At 40.5% G+C, this 20358-nt stretch overlaps 1 protein-coding gene across 6 annotated transcripts in view; it reads left to right on the top strand.

The window, feature by feature from the left end:
• The window catches only part of FCHO2 (FCH and mu domain containing endocytic adaptor 2), a 228201-nt gene that overhangs the window by 168520 nt on the left and 39323 nt on the right, over positions 1–20358 (top strand). For 2 of the 6 annotated variants that reach the window (XM_050945256.1, XM_050945261.1), the window contains exons 12-18: positions 580–639; positions 6611–6784; positions 7744–7755; positions 10384–10408; positions 12208–12250; positions 14461–14558; positions 17082–17168. In XM_050945256.1, the coding sequence (XP_050801213.1) occupies positions 580–639; positions 6611–6784; positions 7744–7755; positions 10384–10408; positions 12208–12250; positions 14461–14558; positions 17082–17168 (499 nt within the window). The remainder of the gene's footprint in view (positions 1–579; positions 640–6610; positions 6785–7743; positions 7756–10383; positions 10409–12207; positions 12251–14460; positions 14559–17081; positions 17169–20358) is intronic. The other 4 variants (XM_050945258.1, XM_050945259.1, XM_050945257.1 and 1 more) reach the window with 4 other exon arrangements.

The following is a 20358-nucleotide window of genomic DNA, read 5'->3' as shown; positions in this document are numbered from 1 at the left end:
AATCTTATCCATATATTTCAAAACTAATGAGAGGAAAATCTTTTGTTAAAGTAATGATACAGGATTGATGAAGAAGAAATTACATCCTGCACCATCTAGATTTTTCTTAGTCTTCTGTTGAAGTATTGACTTACCAGTCTGTATACTAATTAGAGTGTGAGATCCTGAAATAATGTAGCTGAAAGAATAGAAGTAGAAATTGGGAAGAGATTTGAAAACTGTGGGGCCAGGAAAATAAGTGCTTTTAGAGTTACCACTGCAGGCAAATAAAGTCAATCTGTATACAGTGCATTTTGTTGAAGTTACACAGATAACTCCAGACTCATTGGCACTTATTTGAAATGTGAAATCTGAACTGCCAGAGAATTTCTGAGCCATGGAGCGTAACTGGAAATAATTGCCTAATAATAATGGGTAAGTGTCACAAACTGTCATACCGTAATTTTAATCTGGCAATAGGGTCAAACAAAGTCTAAATTCCTAAGTACAACAGTTTCAAGTAAAAATACATTATTATGATTGTACGTTTCAGAGAGAGAGAAGAGTTTGTCAGTGCCATAAATTTTTTTTTCTTTTTAGAACATTCCTGATGTAGATGACGAAGGGTACAGTATTAAACCAGAAGCAAGCCAGAATATCCTTTTTTCTATTGCAAATATATTGGGGTAGGATTGTTGGGGGGAGGGAGGTCTGGGGGCAGGGCTTGGCAGAGGGGTCTTGGTGTGGGGGGGGGCTCCAGATGCAGGGGGTGGGCCTTAGGTGGGGTGGGTGTTCAGTGTGCAGGGGGATGGGGCTTGCCAGAGGGGTCTGCTTATAAGGGAAATCTGAACGCAGGGGGGTTGGGGGGACGAGAGAGCAGTTCCCTGTACAGTGACCCCTCTCACTACAGCTGAGTAGTGGTGGAGACAAGAAGAGGGAGTACACAGCTTCCTACAGCCAGGCAAGGTTCCTGAGAGTGGGTCTGACTCAGCCCCGGACTAGCAGCTGAGCCTGGCACAGAATTGGAGACACAGCCCCCCACAGTGATTTACTTCACCAACTGCTCTGGGCACCCAAAGTGATGTGCCCACACTGCTGGTGAGGGGCGCGTAACTGCTCTTGCAGCTTCCCTGTCAGAAGACATTTTTCTATGGCGAAGCAAAGAAATCTGTGGGTGACATGAATTCTACACGTGCACAGTGGTGAAGAATTCCCCCAGGAGTAAGGACCTCTCAGGGTAGTTAAGTGCTATAACATACTGCCTTGTGGAATCTCCATCACTGAAGGTTTTTAAGAACAGGTTAGATGGGGATGGGCAAGCTTTTTGGACCGAGGGCCACATCTGAGTGGGGAAATTGTATGCAGGGCTGGGGCAAGCGGTTGGGGTGCAGAAGGGAGTGTGGGGTGTGCAGGAAGGGGCTCAGGGCAAGGGATTGGGGCGGAGGTGTATGAGGGGACTCAGGGAAGGGGGTTGGGGTGCACAAGGGTTGTGGTGCAGCAGGGAGCTCAGGGCAGGGGGTTGGGATACAGGAGGTGTGTGGGGTGTATAAGTGGGGCTTAATGTAAGGGAGCTTATGTCCTCCATGTCGTTTTATACTATAACTTCCTTGTAGAGGTAAAATTCCCCAAGTGTATTGCTAGCATTACTACCACCATTTTTCATCTTATATAAGTATACAGACTTGTGCTAAATTAGAGCTATATGATAGTATTACAATTGCCATTTTTGTTAGTGCCATTTGTTTGAAGCCTAGTAGGAAGCTCTGTATTGTTATTTCTAACACTAATATTGACCTGCACATAAGAGTCTCTGAATTAAAAAGCTAGTTTGTAGAATGTTTCAAAGGCTAGTTCTGCATGGATAGGCAATTACAAATTAAAACCTTCTACCTGGCAGACTAGATGCCACACTGTATGTACAGAAGCTTACAAACGGAGTGGCATTACATTAGGAATTCACATACATTTATATCTACCTACTATGCAGTACAAACTACTGTGTAATCTGCCACTACTTGTGCATGGTCTTCAGTGCGAGACTGATCTGGTCAGCAATTTTAAATTGAAAATATATAAAACTATTCTCATTTGTGAGAAACTTTGACAATTAAGAATATATTGCAAAATGTTGATGATCACCATTTTTGTCACATTGTAAACAGCGTCTTCATATCTGGGGGGGGGAATACATTCTCATGCCAAAACAAATAAAAAATTTTAATATGTTGTAATTTGGTAGCTTTGGCCAATAATTTCAACACCTTAATGTAGTGTTTAACTTGAACAGTAAAAACTATAGTTATAGTCATGTTGCTGAGTTTCTGGAACTGTGCAAAAAAATGACATTTTCCCATTTTGGGTACCATTGTTTCACCTCACCTACAGGCTTATGGCACCACTTGACAGCTCCCCATCAGACCTCATCTAAATGTACATAAAATAAACTTTCAAATTATATATGTTGTGGGTGATGTAGGGAGAGATACATTAAACTCCAAAAATATGGCCCTTTTTGGAGAAATGCCACACACCTATGGACAATTCATCTGGAAACTAGGTATCTTGAGGAGCTGCGTGAAGCTGCACTGTTTTCTGCCTTCGGTACTTCTGTCTGTGAGGTGATGCGTTCAGGGTATGCTCTTGATATGGACATCTGGGGCTCCAATATGGCCATGAAGGAATATTATAAGGAAAAGGAGTAGGGGCCCAAAGAGAAGGGTACCAGAGCACATGGTCACCCTCATAGGTCACCCTCATAGACTCTGCTGCTTAGATCTGTAGGAGACCTTAGACTTCCTCTCTGACCCATAAAACTTGGATGAAGAGGCTCTAGGGAAGTAGATGGGAGATCCTTCCCCACTTCGTTGGGAGTTAGAATAGGAATAAGAAAATTTCAGTGCCAAAGGAGGGGCTGCAGAGTCAGAGCTTATAGATCGTAACCCCACAGCAGCATTCAGTACCGAAGAGGAGGTCGGTACCACTGAGGCAGTGGGCCCTCATGCTGGTAGAATGTGAAGCCCTACCAATAGCAAGGGAGGACTTAGTTTCCTCTGTAACCTGGAGGTCCTTTGGTACTGTATATCTCATTGTTACTGAGTAGATGGGGCTGTTAAAATTTGGGGATACATTTATAGCCCATAGAAGTAGCCAGAATTGAAATAATCTGTAACAACTTGCTCGGTACCAATACAGTTATTGGCAATGATGGAGAGAGGGAGCAACCGGTGCCAAATACATGTGGTGCTGCAGACACCTCAGTGGTTGCAGACTTTCTATTGATCATTGACAAGGTAGGTTCAGTGTGTGGTGCTAAACAATAGAACCATGAGCCCAACTTGGGCTACAGAATCTCCTTAGATTGGAATTAAAGGGGAGATTTTGAACTTTCCATAGAATCATAGGACTGAACTCTTCTTACGGAGGTCTTTTGAGGAGACTAGCTTCTGCTCGTAGAGGAAGAATGATGTTCCTTTCCCTCAGTGGTCGTAACAGGGACAGTCCTACCAGTATCTCTGGAAATTAAAGATCGGTAGACTCCTGGAGCCAACTCGGGCTGAACTCACAGGGGTGCTTCTCAACACAATAGGCAGATGTACAGGGATATCAGATGAACTCTGTCTCAGACAGCTGGCATGGAAGTGGTCAAAAAGAAATATTTTAAGCCTGGTTTCTCAACTCCTTTTTGAAAAGAACTAGCACACAGTACATTTATGGGGGATTCCCCACCAGACAAACACACATATAGTATCCATTGTTAACTGGAATTGCCATGTTGCGAGAGGGACAATATTTAAATCTAAGGTCCTTTGGATGTGACATCCTAAAGCCATGATACCAGGAAGATTCCATTGGGAAACGAATACAAGGAAATGAAGAATTAAAATTTCCCCTCAGATTACCCAAAGCCTGTCAAAAATGGGGGAATTGGATACTAATGGGCAACTATGTAACTACCCTAACACATATCCTAATTGCTCAGTTCACTCTGACAAGGAAAGATAGTACTGCAAACACTGGGAGCTCCATGAAAAGCCATGAGCAGGGAGGAGGAACTCAGCAGTGGTTGTCTAACAATGTATATTTGCATATATGGGGCAGCAATAGCTGGTGTCTGTCATGTATTCTTGGCAGATTCCAACAGAGAGTTACTCTTCCCAACAAAGATATATACAAAATGTTAAGTAATTTGAGAGTCTTGTACCCATGGGATGTTCTCTCTTACACCTGTCTATGAAGACCTCCCTCTTTGTGGCAGTCACATTTGCTAGGAGGGTGGGGGAGATGGGGGCTCTTACAATGGAAACCCCCCCCATACTATTTTCCACTGTGTTAAGGTATTCCTTAGGACACAGCCTAAATTCCTATTAAAAAAAGTGTTTGATTTCCATATAAATCAAGTCATACATCTACCTACATTTTTTCCTGAGCCCCATACTAATCATGGTGAAGCTAAGCTACATAGCCTTCACGAGCACAGGACCCTAGCCTTTTAACTTCAGTGAGTGAAACTTTTTAGGTCCTCTCCTAGGCTGCTGCTATTCTTTGCTGAGAGGATGAAAGGCCACCCTGTGTCGTTCCAGAGATTATTTAAATGGGATTCAGGGTGTATTAGGCTCTGCTATGACCTAGTTAAATTAGATCCACCAGACAGTATTGTAGCCCATTCCAGTAGGTTGCAGTCAGCCTCAGCTGCTTTGTTGAGAAGCATGCCCATAACTAATCTCTGTAAAGCTGCCACCTAGGGCTCTTATGCATACCTTTACTAGACATTATGCTTTAGTGGAAGCATCTGGAGCAGACGCTTACTTTGGCAGAGTTGTTCTGCAGTCTATTGTGAAGACTTAGAGCACCCACCACCTTAGTTAATTCACCGCTTGGGAATCACCAAGAGTGGAATATGTATGTGAACTAGCACTTGAAGAAAGAAAAGTTATTTACCTGTTGTCACAAGGTAACTAGTCCCTGTGGCTAGATTAAGGCCAGCACTCCTGGACCAAAGAAGGTGAGCCCAATCCAGCCAATTATAGAGGGTTGGGCTACACCTGAGTCTATAAAAGGCTGTAAGTAGGCTGCTGGGCAGGAAGGGCTGAGATAGGCTAAGCTTTGGGGAGGAAAAGCTTCACTGGAGTGGAGCTAGCTCCTGTGATGGATCCCTGGAGCAAGGTCCAGGGGCTCAGGGAAGCAGCCCTATGGCTGCTGCTCCAGGAGGGGAGCAGAGCTGACTGATGCTGGGAGGCTGCCAGGAGCTGGACTGCCAAAAACTCCTGGGAGGGATAGCCCTGAAGCCTGAGGTCAAGGCTAAAGTTAAGTCCCTCTATGACAATAAACCTTTTTGACTGAGGGCTTTTCTTTATTACCCACTGGATCAACAGGCAGGAGGAGGAACTCAGCAGTGGTTGTCTAACAAAGTATATTTGCATATATGGGGCAGCAATAGCTGGTGTCTGTCATGTATTCTTGGCAGATTCCAATAGAGAATTACTCTTCCCAACAAAGATATATACAAAATGTTCAGTAATTTGAGTCTTGTACCCATGGGATGTTCTCTTACACCTGTCTATGAAGACCTCCCTCTTTGTGGCAGTCACATTTACCAGCAGGAGTTGATTTATCATGTCTAGTCTAGACGCGATTAATCGACCGCTGAGCGCTCTCCCTTCAACTCCAGTACTCCACCAGGGCGAGAGGTGTAGGCAGAGTCGACGTCAGAGCATCAGCTGTCGACTTACCACAGTGAAGACACCAAAGTAAGTAGATCTAAGTAATGTAGCTGAAATTGCATAACTTAGATCGATCCCCCCCCAGTGTAGATCAGGCATGAGACTGGGTGTGACAGCGCATGCTTTGAAGCTGGGGAGAAGCGACAGCCCTGATGACACCTGTCCAGTAACAAAGATCCTTTGAGATGATGTCCACATATTCCTCAACCCACTCTTCTTCGGAGTCCTACAGTTGGATTCTGCAATGGAGGATAAATTGAGGGGCAGTTGGTTCTCTATCACCTTTTATTCCCTCAGTACAGGAGCATGAGCACTCTCAGAGCACATGTACAGACCCAGTGGACATTGCTAGACAAAAGACTCCAATCTCAAATGCATGGAGTACATACACATCAAAGTGGAATAGAAATATCTTGAAGAATTCCAGTTACTGTATTATTTAATAACTTCTTTACAGAGGGGCAGAAATGAGTCAGAGGTTTGATATGTTGCCTGTAGTCACAGAGTGAGTTGGTAGCAGAGCTGGGAATAGAACTCAGAAGTCTTAACTCTCCATTTTATGCTCCAACCTGCACTGCTGACAAATTAATACTACTCTAGAGCCTAAATTTTTCCATTCTGGTCATTTGTGATTTTAAATTCGTAACAGTAAAGTTGCATTAACATACCTTCTGCATTTGTTAGATGCTTAGAGTGAAAGAATCAAAGTTTAACTTTAAAGTATGAGTGTTGGCAAACTGTGGATGATGTTTTCAAGTAGCTATTGTCAGACACTTTTTTAACTGTTAGTTTTATGCATGAAAGTGTTTACTTGCCGCAGATGTATATGTTGAGGAGTGTATGAGAAACTGATTTATTCACTGTATAGGTGACACTAAAATATCAGTTACCTTAACTGAGAAAAACATATCAAAGAGAACCATTTCTACTCATCCAGTGATTCTGACTCTGAAGATGATGAACCGAGGAGGTTCCATGTAGAAATCAAACCTGTACAGCCAAATAATAGCTCTCACTACACTATGGCTTCATTGGATGAATTAAAAGTATCTATAGGGAACATCACTCTTTCTCCAGCAATATCTGTGAGTAATTTGTTCCATATATTACATTTAGCAGAGAACCAAGTTAATATGTTCCTTACATTTTGTTTCACATTAACTATTAACGTTACCCTTTTCTATGGAAGGTCAGATTTTACTGAGAAGGCTGAGTCTAACTCCTGATGCACCAAGCATCCATTTTAATTCCAGTTTTTGAGTGCAGCATGTCTCTCTCGCATATATATTCATTACCACTTTGTTTCTGGGATTGATGTTAGTTCCAGGTGTGAGATGTGTTCCAGGGGACAACCTTAACAAATGAAAGGAAAATAGTAACTATTATCTTCTCCCCAAGCCCCCTACAGATATAACCTCTCTATTCTGGGATCCATGTTTTGGGTTTAAATTGCGATGTGCTGGGGATTCTTTTTAACGGATGAGATTTGTATTGGATTGTAAGTGCTTCGAAGATAAGGGGATGAGTACTATAGAAAACCCTAAGATAGACTAGGGATATATATAACTTTACATTGCAGATTGCTGTGTTTTATTCCTTAAGATATTAGAGTGATCCTTTTGTATTTAGGATTAACATTACGGTTGAACCTTATAAGTGATATCAGCGCAGAATGAAGGTTAGAATAGAAAGGCGTATACATTAAAGCAAATATTTGACATACATTCTTATTTTTAAAAAACTAGGTGAAAGTCTGTGCTGGCATACCCATGCAATTCATAACGTGGGGAAAAAAACTAAAAATGGCTAAGAACTTAAAAACTGGATTGTAAAAAACCACAGAGCCCAGTGATGATTGAATCTGGTGATATTTTAACCAAAAAGAGCAGTCAACCATGCTTCTAGCTGTTTCCATTGCTTCATGCTGACTCCGTAGACACTGTAGGCTTCAGAATGACACAAAGGCAGGATGTCAGTCCTGCAGTCTTATTATATAGGTATATTAATCATGTTTTCCCCTTTTTCTTCCGCATACTGATACTAGAGACACAGTCCTGTAAGTACAGAATCTTTTTTAACCATTTTTAAACTAAAAATGAAATTATTCTTGTTTAAGAGAGGAAGCAAGTTCTGATGGTTAAAGCACAAGACTGACTAGTGATCTAAATTCTTTTCCTGGATCTATCGAACGCTTGCTGTGTGATCTTGTGAAACTCATTTAATTTATCCATTCTGTAAAATAAGCGTGGGTGGCGAGTATCAAAGGCAGGGGAAGCTGAGTCTCCTCAAACAGTCTTGCGTGGCCCCACCCACGCTCCACCCCCAGTCCCTTTCCTGCTTCCCAGCGCTATGCTGGGGGCGGAGGGGGCTCTTCTCCCCACCCTGGGACTAATGGGGGTTGGAGTACGGAGTCTTCAGCACCTGGCGTTCTGAGGCTGGGGGAGGTGCACTTCCCAGACAGCGCTCCAGGGCACAACACCTGGCGCTCCAGGGTTGAAGGAGGTGGGGATGGGCTGTGCCACCTTCCTGGTACTCCAGGAGCACTATGCTGCTCACCTGGCGTGCTGGTGGGGGGCCCTCTGTGCTTCTATGGGAGTGCAGGGCGTTGGGCAGAAGGTGCAGGCCGGACCAGGGGCTAACCTCCCCAAGACCGAGTTCACCCATGAAAATAAGTATAAAATAATAATATACACAGCACTATAGCAATACAAAGTATTTTATCACATTTTGATTCAAGTATCAGTAGACTTGCAGTAAATACAATGAAATTGTACTTAAGGAACTAGCTAAAGCAATCTCAGAACTATTAGCAATTATCTTTTGGAACTCATGCAGAATAGTTGAGGTCCCAGAGGACTGGAGAAGGGCAAGCATAGTTACGTGTCTTTAAAAAGAGGAATAAAGAGGACCCAGGGAATCATTGGCCAGTCAACCTAACTTTAATACCTGGAAAGATACTGGAACAAATTATTAAACAATCAGTTTATAAGTGCGTAAAGGATAATAGGATTATAAGGACTAGCCAGAATGGATTTATCAATAACAAATCATGCCAATCCAATCCAATTTTCCTTCTTTGACAGGTTTACTGGCGTAGTGGATGTGGGGAAGCAATAGATGTAACATATCTTGATTTTGATAAGACTTTTGACACAATCCCACAAGACATTCTCATAAGAAAACTAGGGAAATATAGTAAATTCATCTTGACTGTAAGGTTGATGCATAATCAGTTGAAATACTGTACTCAAAGAGTAGTTATCAATGGTTAGCTGTCAAACTGGAAGGGCATATCTAGTGGGGTCTTACACAGATCAATCTGGGTCCTGTACTATTCAATATTTTCATTAATGACTTGGATAATGGAGTAGTGTGTGCTTATAAATTTGTTAATGACACCAAGCTGGGAGAGGGATTGCATGCACTTTGGAGGACAGAATTAGAATTCAGAATTACCTTGACAGATTGAAGAACTGATCTGAATTCAACAAGATGAAATTCAGTAAAGATAAGTGCAAAGTACTTCACTTGGAAATTTAAAAATCAAATGCACTACTACAAAAGGGGGGATAACTAGCTAAGTGGTAATATTTTTGGCAAAGATCTGGGGTTATAGTTAAGGCTGCAAGTTTGTGTCAGAGGTCAAGGATTCCATGACCCTCAGTGACTTCTGCAGTGACCAGTGCACCTGGCTTGGGGGCAGCTCAGGCAGCCCTTGTGCCAGGTACACCGGCCCCTGCTGGGGCAGTCTCAGGCCACCACACCCCCCTCCTCTTCAGCAGCAGAGTTCTCAAGCTCTACATTTCTGTCATTCTGTATACTTTTTAAAAAAATATTTCAATACTATTTCTTTTTAGCTTTCTATACCTAAGAACATGTTTATATGTGTTCCATATCCCCTTGGTTCCAATACACAGTATGTCTGTGTTTACACTTACGGCATTATGTAAAGTACAGGCACTACACATGTAGCTACACATGCCAATACAAGGCTCTGGTAGGAGGACGCTACACAACTAAAAATAGTGGGAGGCACTTCTTTGGTGAATAGAGAACCATGCAGGGTATATACTGAAGGGGTTCAGACATGCAGAGCACTTTCTCAACTCTATTCACCCAAGCCAGACCTCACCCTCTACCACTGCTATTTATACCGATGCTGTCTGGGTGTGCAGTATATGTGCTCTACATGCAGCTGTACATATAGACTTACTCTTTCAAGGTGCACCAGAACTGCTGTCATGTCAGCTAGCTGACTTTTACTGTATTCATGGAGTGCTGCAAACCCTAGCTTTGTAGGAGCAGTTGCTCTTAGACTGTTCTCCACTCACCCCTATCTCTCCCTCAGCTGCCAACTGCTGAAATGCTGCCAACTCAGCTCACTCTTTTTTCCCAAGCCTCCATGTTAATTTCCTTGCTTCAACTCCCACCTTCAAACTCCAAATAGCCTTTCCTGCCACCTTACCTTCTGCCAGTGTTCCCTGTTCTCCTCTCCTGCTTGCCTTATGCTCTCCTGGAGCTGCTCATGTTCTGTGCCCTCCCCGAGCTTTACACTGTCTCCCCAGCACTGAAAATAAACTGATGAATGGAGGGGGTACGTGCTAAATAATACTTGTGCCTTTTGTTCTCTAGTAGATGGTTAATAAAAAATGTTTATTTGTATTACTTTTCATTTCTATTTTAGGCGCAAATGAACAGGAATTCACCTAGTAAGTGCTAACTTTAACTATTAGGGTATACTTGGTATTTTTCTTATCAAAATCTTTATATTTAGCATGAAAATTTAATTTCTTGATTATGATCAATTTTTATTTTTGAATTTTAAATACAAGAAAAATGCCTGTCATCAGCTCTTGTTGCCGGGGAGAGGGATAGCTCAGTGGTTTGAGCAGTGGCCTGCTAAACCCAGGGTTGTGAGTTCAATCCTTGAGGGGGCTACCTAGGGATCTGCAGCAAAATCAGTACTCGGTCCTGCTAGTGAAGGCAGAGGGCTGGACTCAATGACCTTTCAAGGTCCTTTCCAGTTCTAGGAGATTGGTATATCTCCAATTATTACCTTAAAAATTAATAAAAAATAAATTTACAAAAAATAACCACCCAACAGATGTATTAAAACTTGAAGAAAAAAATGTTAAATGGACATTACCAGCCAGTGTTTCAAAGCAGTGATTGTGGTCCACTCAAAGATCTTATTGCATCTACTTTCCTAGCTCTCCCCAGAAGTCTAGCATCCTGCAAAGTTTAATAGATTTGTGCTGTTTGTGATCAATGACGTGGAATAAGTTCCAGAGCGAAGGGGCCATCATTGAAAACATTCTATTGTCAGTCCTGTGTACTGAGTACTCTAGCTCATGGACCTCCTAAAATAACATTCTTCCTCTTTCACCAACCCCAGAACCATTTTAGTGTCCCAAATCCCCAAACCAAAACCTCCTCTTATTCTCTTGTCAAACTTTCTCCTTCATCCCATGTTTTGTTCTCCCACTCCATAAAAAACAGCAGTTTGTCCATCCCGTGATCAAAAAGTGTACTCCCAGCCACACTGTTGAGTCTCAGCAGGAGCAGGGACTTAGAGGATGGAGTCCTGGTGAGTGAGGAGGCAGACCAGGCTAAGCACTGACTGAGCAGCCATGGAAGAGTGGCAGCTGCTGTTCCCTTGATGGATTCTGGCTGGAGCAGTGAGAGTTCACTCTTAAAATAGAGAATCCCAGTCAACGGAGGAAAGGTTGGGTGAAGCCATGATAGCGGTGATTCCAGTCCGTCAGAAAGGAGTTGTTTTTTAGAGTGCTGTTTAATAAAGATGTGAGATCAGACTCCCATGCATTTTGAGGAGTTCAATTCCTCCACTGACATGTACACAGTGTAGATTACCTCAAAGAAGGCCATGATGTGAAGTAGTCAGAAAATAAATTTGAAATGCTGCATGATAATACTGTTCAATGATAGCTAATTAGTATTAGCTTTTGAAAGAAAATGCAAATTACATGGCCCTTATTTTGGGGCAGAGTAGTATTTGCTTCAGGAAATAGCAACTAGCCTTTTACTAGTATTATCTTGTTAGTCTTCTAGACGCTGAAGAATTAAAATGTTTGTTTTGAAGTGTCTCATGTTCACACTTGAATCCGCTTTTCCTGGAAAACTTAAATGACCAGTAACATCTGCTAAAAATGAATGTGTTTTTCTGCTGCAGTAGGGACTTAAAACTGCAAAAGTGTGAAGTTGACCTATGTTATGTCCCATAAAGACACATTTTCAAAGGACCAAGACTTTCTGACAAAAATCATCCTTCATTTTTGTATGTTAAGCATATTTTAGGAAGTATTTTAGAAGGAGCTGACTCATAACATTGCATAAATAACACTAATTTCATCCTTTCCATTTCCTTCTGAATTATTTTCATTGCAGCTATTATCAGTCCAGATTGTGTTTTATCATGAAGCTGAATGATTTTGTTAACCAAATTTCATGGCTTTCATTTGTCATAAAAGGTTTGTTTTTTTTTAATTAGGTGAAGAGTTAACAAAATCAAAGCATTCTGCTCCATCTAATGAGTAAGTTCCAATTTAAAATGTAGGCTTTACATTGAATTCCATTTTTGTGGGGGGTTTGGTTTGATACAGGATTGAGAAATCCATTGCTAAACTTGGCTATCCAGTTTAGCCTGGATAACTAGTGATTCCTAAGAGGTAAGAACTTACTCAAAATTCTTTATTTAAAAACTGGGGATTTTATCCTATACTCTTCCCTTCATGGGCATTCCTTTTTTCCACCTGTTCATTTTCTTCATTGTGATTGTCTCAAATAATTATTTTAGTTATAAATATAAAATTTTATTTTATATTACAATTATTAAAAGTAATAGAAATCGGTTAACATTCTAAATTAATCTAGAAGCTACCATAACTTTTAAGGAATGCAAGTTTGATAGGGTCAAGATTTGGGCTGGTTCACATACAAATTTTACTGATCAGTTTTAATTAGGGCTGTCAAGCGATTAAAAAAATTAATTCCACTGTTAAACAATAATAGAATACCATTTATTTAAATATTTTTGTATGTTTTCTACATTTTCAAATATATTGATTTTAATTACAACACAGAATACAGAGCATACATTACTCACTTTATATTTTTTATTACAAATATTTACACTGTAAAAAACAAAAGGAATAGTATATTTCAATTCACCTAATACAAGTACTGTAGTGCAATCTCTTTATCATGAAAGTTGAACTTACAAATGTAGAATTGTGTACAAAAAATAAGGGCGTTCAAAAATAAAACAGTGTAAAACTTTAGAACCTGCAAGTCCAATCAGTCCTACTTCAGTCAGTTGTTCAGACAAACAGGTTTGGTTACAATTTGGAGGAGATAATGCTGCCAACGTCTTGTTTACAATGTCACCTGAAAGTGAGAACAGGTGTTCGCATGGCACTGTTGTAGCCAGCATCGCAAGATATTTACCCTAAAGATATTTAAAGATATTTATGCAAGATATTTATGCTAAAGATGCATGTTCATTTTCATAATCTGAGTCAGCAGAAGGTTGATTTTCTTTTTTGGTGGTTCAGGGTCTGTAGTTTCCGCATCGGAGTGTTGCTCTTTTTAAGACATCTGAACGCAATGTCCACATCTTGTCCCTCTCAGATTTCAGAAGGCACTTCAGATTCTTAAACCTTGGGTCGAGTGCTGTATCTGTGCATAGAAATCTCACATTGGTACCTTCTTTGCGTTTTGCCAAATCCACTGTGAAAGAGTTCTTAAAACGAACCTGTGCTGGATCATCATCCAAGACTGCTATAACATGACATATATGGCAGAATGCGGGTAAAATAGAACAGGAGACATACAGTTCTCCCCCAGGTAGTTCAATCACCAATTTAGTTAATGCATTATTTTTTAACAAGCCTCATCAAACATGGAAGCATGTCCTCTGGAGTGGGGGCCAAAGCACGAAGGGGCAAATGAAAGTTTAGCATATCTGGCTTATAAATACCTTGCAACGCCAGCTATAAAAGTGCCATATGAACGCCTGTTCTCACGTTCAGGTGACATTGTAAATAAGAAGCAGTCAGCAGTATTGCCCATAAATGTAAACAAACTTGTTTGTCTTAGCAATTGGCTGAACACAAAGTAGGACTGAATAGATTTGTAGGCTCTAAAGTTTTACGTTGTTTTGTTTTTGACTGTAGTTAAGTTACACTTTCACGATAGAGATTGTACTACAGTACTTGTATGAGGTGAATTGAAATACTATTTTTTGTTTATCATTTTTACAGTGCAAATATTTGTAATAAAAAATAATATAAAGTGAGCACTGTACACTTTGTATTCTGTGTTGTAATAGAACTCAATATATTTGAAAATGTAGAAAAACATCCAAAAATACTTAATAAATGTCAATAGGTATTCTATTGTTTAACAGTGCAATTAATTGCGATTAATCTTTTAATCACAGTTAATTTTTTTGAGTTAAGTGCGATTAATCGACAACCCTAGTTTTAATTAACATATTTTGTTGAAAAAGGAAATAGGACAAATTTGCACCGAAATAACAAAGTGTAAATTTAAAAGATTTCTTTCTTTTGTTGAAAGTCTGTGTGTGAACCAGCCCTTTGACCTACATTTGTCCAACAGAATGTTTTTATGTGGCAGGGAGGTTCTCATTAGACTGATTACAACACACAAGTCACTTCAATACTTTGGTGGTTGTTATAAATATGTATTCTTTGTATTTATTTTCCAATTTTAACTGTTACAGTAGGAAGGGGAACAATGACCTCCTGGCATGGGATCTACCCTTTGCCACTTCTCTTGATTCATCTTCTTCAGCTTCATTGACATCCTCAGCCTCATTAGGTAAAATATTTGATACTAGAAATTGTATTATAAATCCTAAGTGTTTATTATAAAAATCTTCTTTGGGGTTTATGTTTTGTTGTTTTACTATTGGAAGGGATTTGCATTAGAGAGAATTGCAGTGAGAGAGTTTTGAAACATATCTCTCATTTATATGTACAGTAGGATACAGTGCGTTAGAATGTGGATTACTATAAGTAGCTGTGTTCATTCTTTAAGCATCTGAATAAACTGAAGACAGAGTCAATTTTTTGCTAGCACAGTGCACAGCTCTTCCTATTTCCTCTATAATCCACCTACTGTTACTGGGTGCTACTTTTTCCCTGGGTTACAATCCAAATCATGTATGGGGCTCTTCCTACTCCCTCACTTGTCTCTCTTCATAGGAAAGGATGTTCCCCCTTGTTTCTTTTAGGTCATTGTAACTGGATCACTGCCTCCAGAGCACCCTATTGTGGCCTGAGATGGCCTTATAGACACCCTGCCCCCAGTTTCTTGTGTTCTCTGCAATGATTGACTACCAGACCTAAGTACTGAGAACAAGATCCCCCTTCTGTGGAATATGATTCATTACCTCTTTTACAGAGTATAAAACTCTTTGTTAGCCCCACAAGTCTAACTCTTCTTCCTGGTTCTGCAGTCCCAGAGCCCCACCCCTCTCTCCCAAGGGCCCATGCTACAGTTCAAGAAAACGTCTCCTCCTAGGGTCAGGAGTCCCACAGCCGTCCTTGTTGGGACTGTGTTGATTCAAATAGGCTTTCTCTCTTGGGTTGAGGAGTTCCATAGCCCTTTTGTTGTGGCTGTGCTGATACAGGCCAACTGCAGCCTTCAAGCAGCTTTTCCAAGCTGGCCCCTCCTTACTTAGTCCCTGCCTCCCTGGGCTGGGACCGGTCAGCAGGCAGTCATCCTTCCCCTGATGGTGTATGTCCTGTTATTAGAGAGAAGGTAGCATATATGCTGCCCTTTCTCCCAACCAACCAGGAGGAGCTCTGGGAAGGAGGGGAGCCTTGCCCTATGTGCACTACAAGGCTTCTGGTTCTGGGTCCTTAAAGAAACAGTACCCTGGGTTTTCACCAAGCATTAATTGTTCCCACAGGGACTATATTCCTTTCTCCCAACACCTGCCTTTGTCCTTTGCTAGGCATTTGTCCACTCAAAAAGTCACAGGAGCTTTAAAGGGGCACATTATGGAACAGGTTGACTAGCCCGTAGTCCCTACTACACTTAAAGGGACAGTCAGTAATCCTGTTACAACAAGATTAATGAAGAACTCAGATCCTCCTTTTTTAAGGCTAGTGCCATTCCAGCTTTTCCTCTCCATTGGATGTTATGCATGGAAGAGCAAAAAGGAAGCATGCGTGCATAGGTAGCAGTAATCTGTGTAAGGAGTAATTGACATTGCTATCCCAATAATTAATTGTAGACATTCTTAAAATGAAACCTATTCTTACCTTGCCTAAATGCTTCTTACAAATTGCCTTGACTTTAAAATAATGAATGGATTTTATTTTTCTGTATTTTCAGGTCCCTTGTAGAAGGACCCTATGAAAAACAATGGAAACCAACTGCAGGAAGTACCTTGATGGGTTGCCCATCTCCTTGCATGTATCTGTTGGGCTTTTAACTTCATAATGTAATGTAAAGATTTAATAGGTGTGGTAATTAGACACTTATTGATCACCACATCTGTTAATTTAAACAAATATTTTGTTAAAATCTAAGTTTACCTTAAATTAGGTCCCCTGCAAGGAAGTTAGGCAACCCAGCAAGGGAATTTCCTGCAGTGACATCCTGGTATGCATCACTGGATGTTTCCCATAATGATCTGATGTAAGGAGAGAAGAAAATGGGCCATTGTTGTTACCGTTTTGAAAATATGATTTCATGCTAATCTTTTGGTTTTAAGGATGTCTTTTTTAAATCGGAAGCAAAGTGTTCTGTTTTCAGACTTAAATCTGCTTGTTAGTGGTGTAAACATTTCCTTTATTGAAAAGATATGATTATTTCTCTTCAGATATTACAAAGATGTATTTTTACATTGAACTGGTGGTATGATCCTTGGCAAATACCTTTATTTAACTAATTACTTTAATGGCACATGACATTGAAGAAAGAGGGTTAGTGGAAAACTTTAAGGATCTTTGGATATTCTTGCACTTGCCTGTAAATGGTTCACTGGGTCACAATTATCTAGACAAATTACTTTTGCTGCAATAGGTTATTGTGAGAAGTATTCCATGTTTAATTATTAAAATTGATCCTCTGAAAATTTTCACATAGTCAGGAATAAACATCCAAATTAAGGGTTTTATTCTTTTATTCAGTTAAGATCAAGCTTGACATGAATTTTGAATGTCATAGCATTTTACATGGTTTCCAGAAATTTGGGTTGGCTTTCTGTTGTTGTGAATAGTTTGCTCAGGACACTTCTATTACGATTTTCAAAAGGTCATCTCAGATGCTGCCCTATAGTGTGCAGATTTCTTCATAACCCCTATGCTTTTTTCTTGCTATTTTCTGTAGCACAATTTGTTCCTTTACAAAAAAGTTCTCTTTGTTCCTCTTGTATCCTGTCTAAAGATTGTACAGCAAATACCACCAGTACCTCAGGTAAAAATGGTAACTTTTAATCCAGTTATTATTAGTGTTTTATAATAGCTAAGAGACAAGAAGTGTCCCAGGACCTAATCCAAAGCCTTTTGAAGTCAATGGACTTCAGCTGACTTCAGTGGACTTTGGATCAAGCCTTATAACATTTGTTTATATGTTTTCATTCTTTGCTACAATAGAGACTTATAACTATACAAAATGTTAGCCAATCAGCAGGCTAGCTGACCCTAATTTACTGATAAATTGAAATGAGAGAGAGTGTGTTATAAATTAGATTTGTAAAAATAGCATGGACTTTTCTAATTAACCTCTCTTTTTATTAGCTGAAATGCAGATTTTTTCAAAAACCAGCCAGAATCCAGTTTTTAAAGACACTGGGTAAAATTTTTCAAAGGAATCTAAGGCCCAGATTTTTAAAGGTGTTACTGCGTTCAGCATTAGAGTGATTTAGCATTGCTATGATTTAGAAGCATACATCTCATTTTCAAATGGCATTTAGGCACTTAGGACCATAAATCTCATTTAAAGGCTACTGAGGGCCTAAATCGCTTTGGAAAATGGGTTGTCAATGCTTTTGAACATTTTAGCCACAGTGAATCATGCTCACTTCAGTTGATCCTTATCCAAGGCAAAATGAATCCATCTACATCTGTTACCTGATGCATATAATATTAAATAAAGTGAGTATTCTGAAATATCACAGAATAAATATAATGTACTTTGGAAAAATATGTGACAAGGCAAAAGCAACAGTAGGCAATTATCCTATGAAAGTACCTAAGTTCTGATAGTATTATTTAAATCAAGCTGACCTTTCTTGCTCTTTGTGCTGCAGTTAGATACCAAGAGGTGGAATTTCCAAAGCAACTGGGATTGGACCTAATTCAGCACTCCTTGAAGTCAGTAGGAGTTTTATCATTGACTTCAGTAGGACAAAAGTTAAGCCAATGCTTATGTCGTTTGGCAATCCCATCCCAATAATTAAGTTGCTGACTGAAATATACTTGCAAGTACATGTAACATACATGTAACATATTGTGGTTTAAAAAGTCACCACATGGGCATTCTTTTCCTTTTTACCACTGCTTAAAACCTTCCTTTTGGACAGTGTTTTGCAGCTCAATATGAATTACTATAGTATTTAAACAATTGGTAGGCCTTGCAGCATAGAAGTAAACTTAGATCATTCAGTGAATAATTGCCCTGTGATAGAACTTGAAGCAATCTTTGTTATCGTGGGAAAACATGATAGAAATTATTTTGGCTAGTTACGCTTTCCGTATTAGTTATTCATGTTATAAAAATGCTTCTTTCATGTACTTTTTCTTTCTTCCTTCCTTCCCCATTTCCTCCAGTATGTTCGTCTGTAGTTTAAAAAATGCAGTTTTTTATGTTTGTCTGTGCGCTGTTTTAACTTAGGATCTGTAGCAATGCAAACCTTAGAAACAATGTTTAAAGCATTTAGCAGGAACAGTAAGATCTACTAAATCTGTAGATTTCCAGGCTTGAAAAATGTACTAGCCTGTGGCAAGTAGGAAGCTTTCCCAGGCAAGTGCTATCAACTCTCCAGAATTGAAATTTTCATTTATTTTTTTTAATCTGTCCGTCTCCCCTTAAGAGTGCACACACTCAGTGCACTAAAGCCATAGAACTTTACCTAGCAGTACCCAATGGGATGATACTCATGCCCTTTGGCACAACCCTGACCCCCCTTCAGTTCCTTCTCACCAGCCATTGCTTGAGTCAAAATGTATCCGTGTGGTATTTTGTTTCGCATTTCTCTGTCACCGTGCTTTTCTTGTGTATATAGTTCTAGTAGTACCCCTAGGATTTAGTTAAGTAGTAGAAGTTAGATACGGTTTAGTCTGGTGTGATACTGTCATCTAGTTTTGAACACTGCCTGTCATGTGAGATGGCTGTTCCTAATAGTGAACCCAACATTCAGTGTTTATTGTGCCTTGAGGAATGGCATATTAAAGAAAAGTGCTTCATCTGCCAGTCATTCAAAAGGAGAATGAAGATTGCTTTAGAGACTTGCATCTGAAACAATATCTTATGGACCAGGCAGCACTGCTTCAGCACCAGGGACTTCCACAGGTCGGTTGGCCCCTCAGGGAGCTTTGGAGCTGGCATGTTCCATGGTCAGATTCTGATTGCTCCCCCAGGATGAAGAAAGATTATTGTTCTTCCTCTGATCCCCCAAGGAAAACAACTCTCAAGATGAACTGGGCTACAGAGCTCAGAGAGATTCTTCCTCTTCTTCCAAGAAGAGTGCAGACCAGCATTGTGATTCCTCAGGTTCCCAAGATAGGGCTGGGCCCCTACCTGCTCTCTGGAACTGAGTCGAGATCAGTTGGACACACTATACTATACCATCAATTCCAGTATTATTCATGGGGCATCTGCTGAGTCCAGTACTGACAATATTGGTGTTGGTACTGACTGTTTCAATGCCATTGGTATACCAGGCAGCACAGGATTTGCTCTGCCTTTCTGTTCCTGACTCTCTCTTACTTCAGAAGCATTCAACTGTAGTGGCCTCTTCTGTGTCCTTGTGGCTAACTGGAATGGCTGCAGAATTGTTGTTATTGTTGGCACCATCTTCCGCACTGCTTAATTGATTGAGGTTGGTCTCCTTGGTACCAAGGGGCTCAACAGTACACACATTGTCTTCAGTACCAACAACTGTTTCAATATAGACCACCTCTACAATATTACTACCAGCCTTGACTTCATTACCAATGTCTGAGTGTGAATGCAATGCCCCCACTAGGGCCCAAGATGCCAGCTACTTTATCATTGGTCACACCAATGCGATCTGCGTATTGGTCTTCAGATGAGGCTGGATGTTTACTTGCCCCTGCCTGGAGATGCTCCTCTGTTGCCACTAAACTGCTTGAAGGGTTCTTTAAGATTGAACTCAAGGGCATCGACTTCCTCTCTCTTGCCTTCAAGGTACTGTCCTCGAAAGTTAGCAAGACATTCTGGGGATCACCATCGGTACTGGGATTGCTGCCACTCCTGCAATAACAATAGAGCTCTTGGACCAGTTCCTATTGGCCACAATGCCATATTGTCTTCCTCAGTGACCTCCTTGGAATCATTGGGAAGTTCCTGGATCTGCAAAGTCCTGATCCTTGGCTCAGTCCAGAGTGAGTTTGCCAATCCCCTTTGTAGTCTCTCCTCCTGA

The sequence above is a fragment of the Gopherus flavomarginatus genome, chromosome 3, assembly GCF_025201925.1.
Source record: "Gopherus flavomarginatus isolate rGopFla2 chromosome 3, rGopFla2.mat.asm, whole genome shotgun sequence".
In the NCBI taxonomy this organism is placed as follows: Eukaryota; Metazoa; Chordata; order Testudines; family Testudinidae; genus Gopherus; species Gopherus flavomarginatus.
This window is presented reverse-complemented; position numbering and strand designations above follow the sequence as displayed.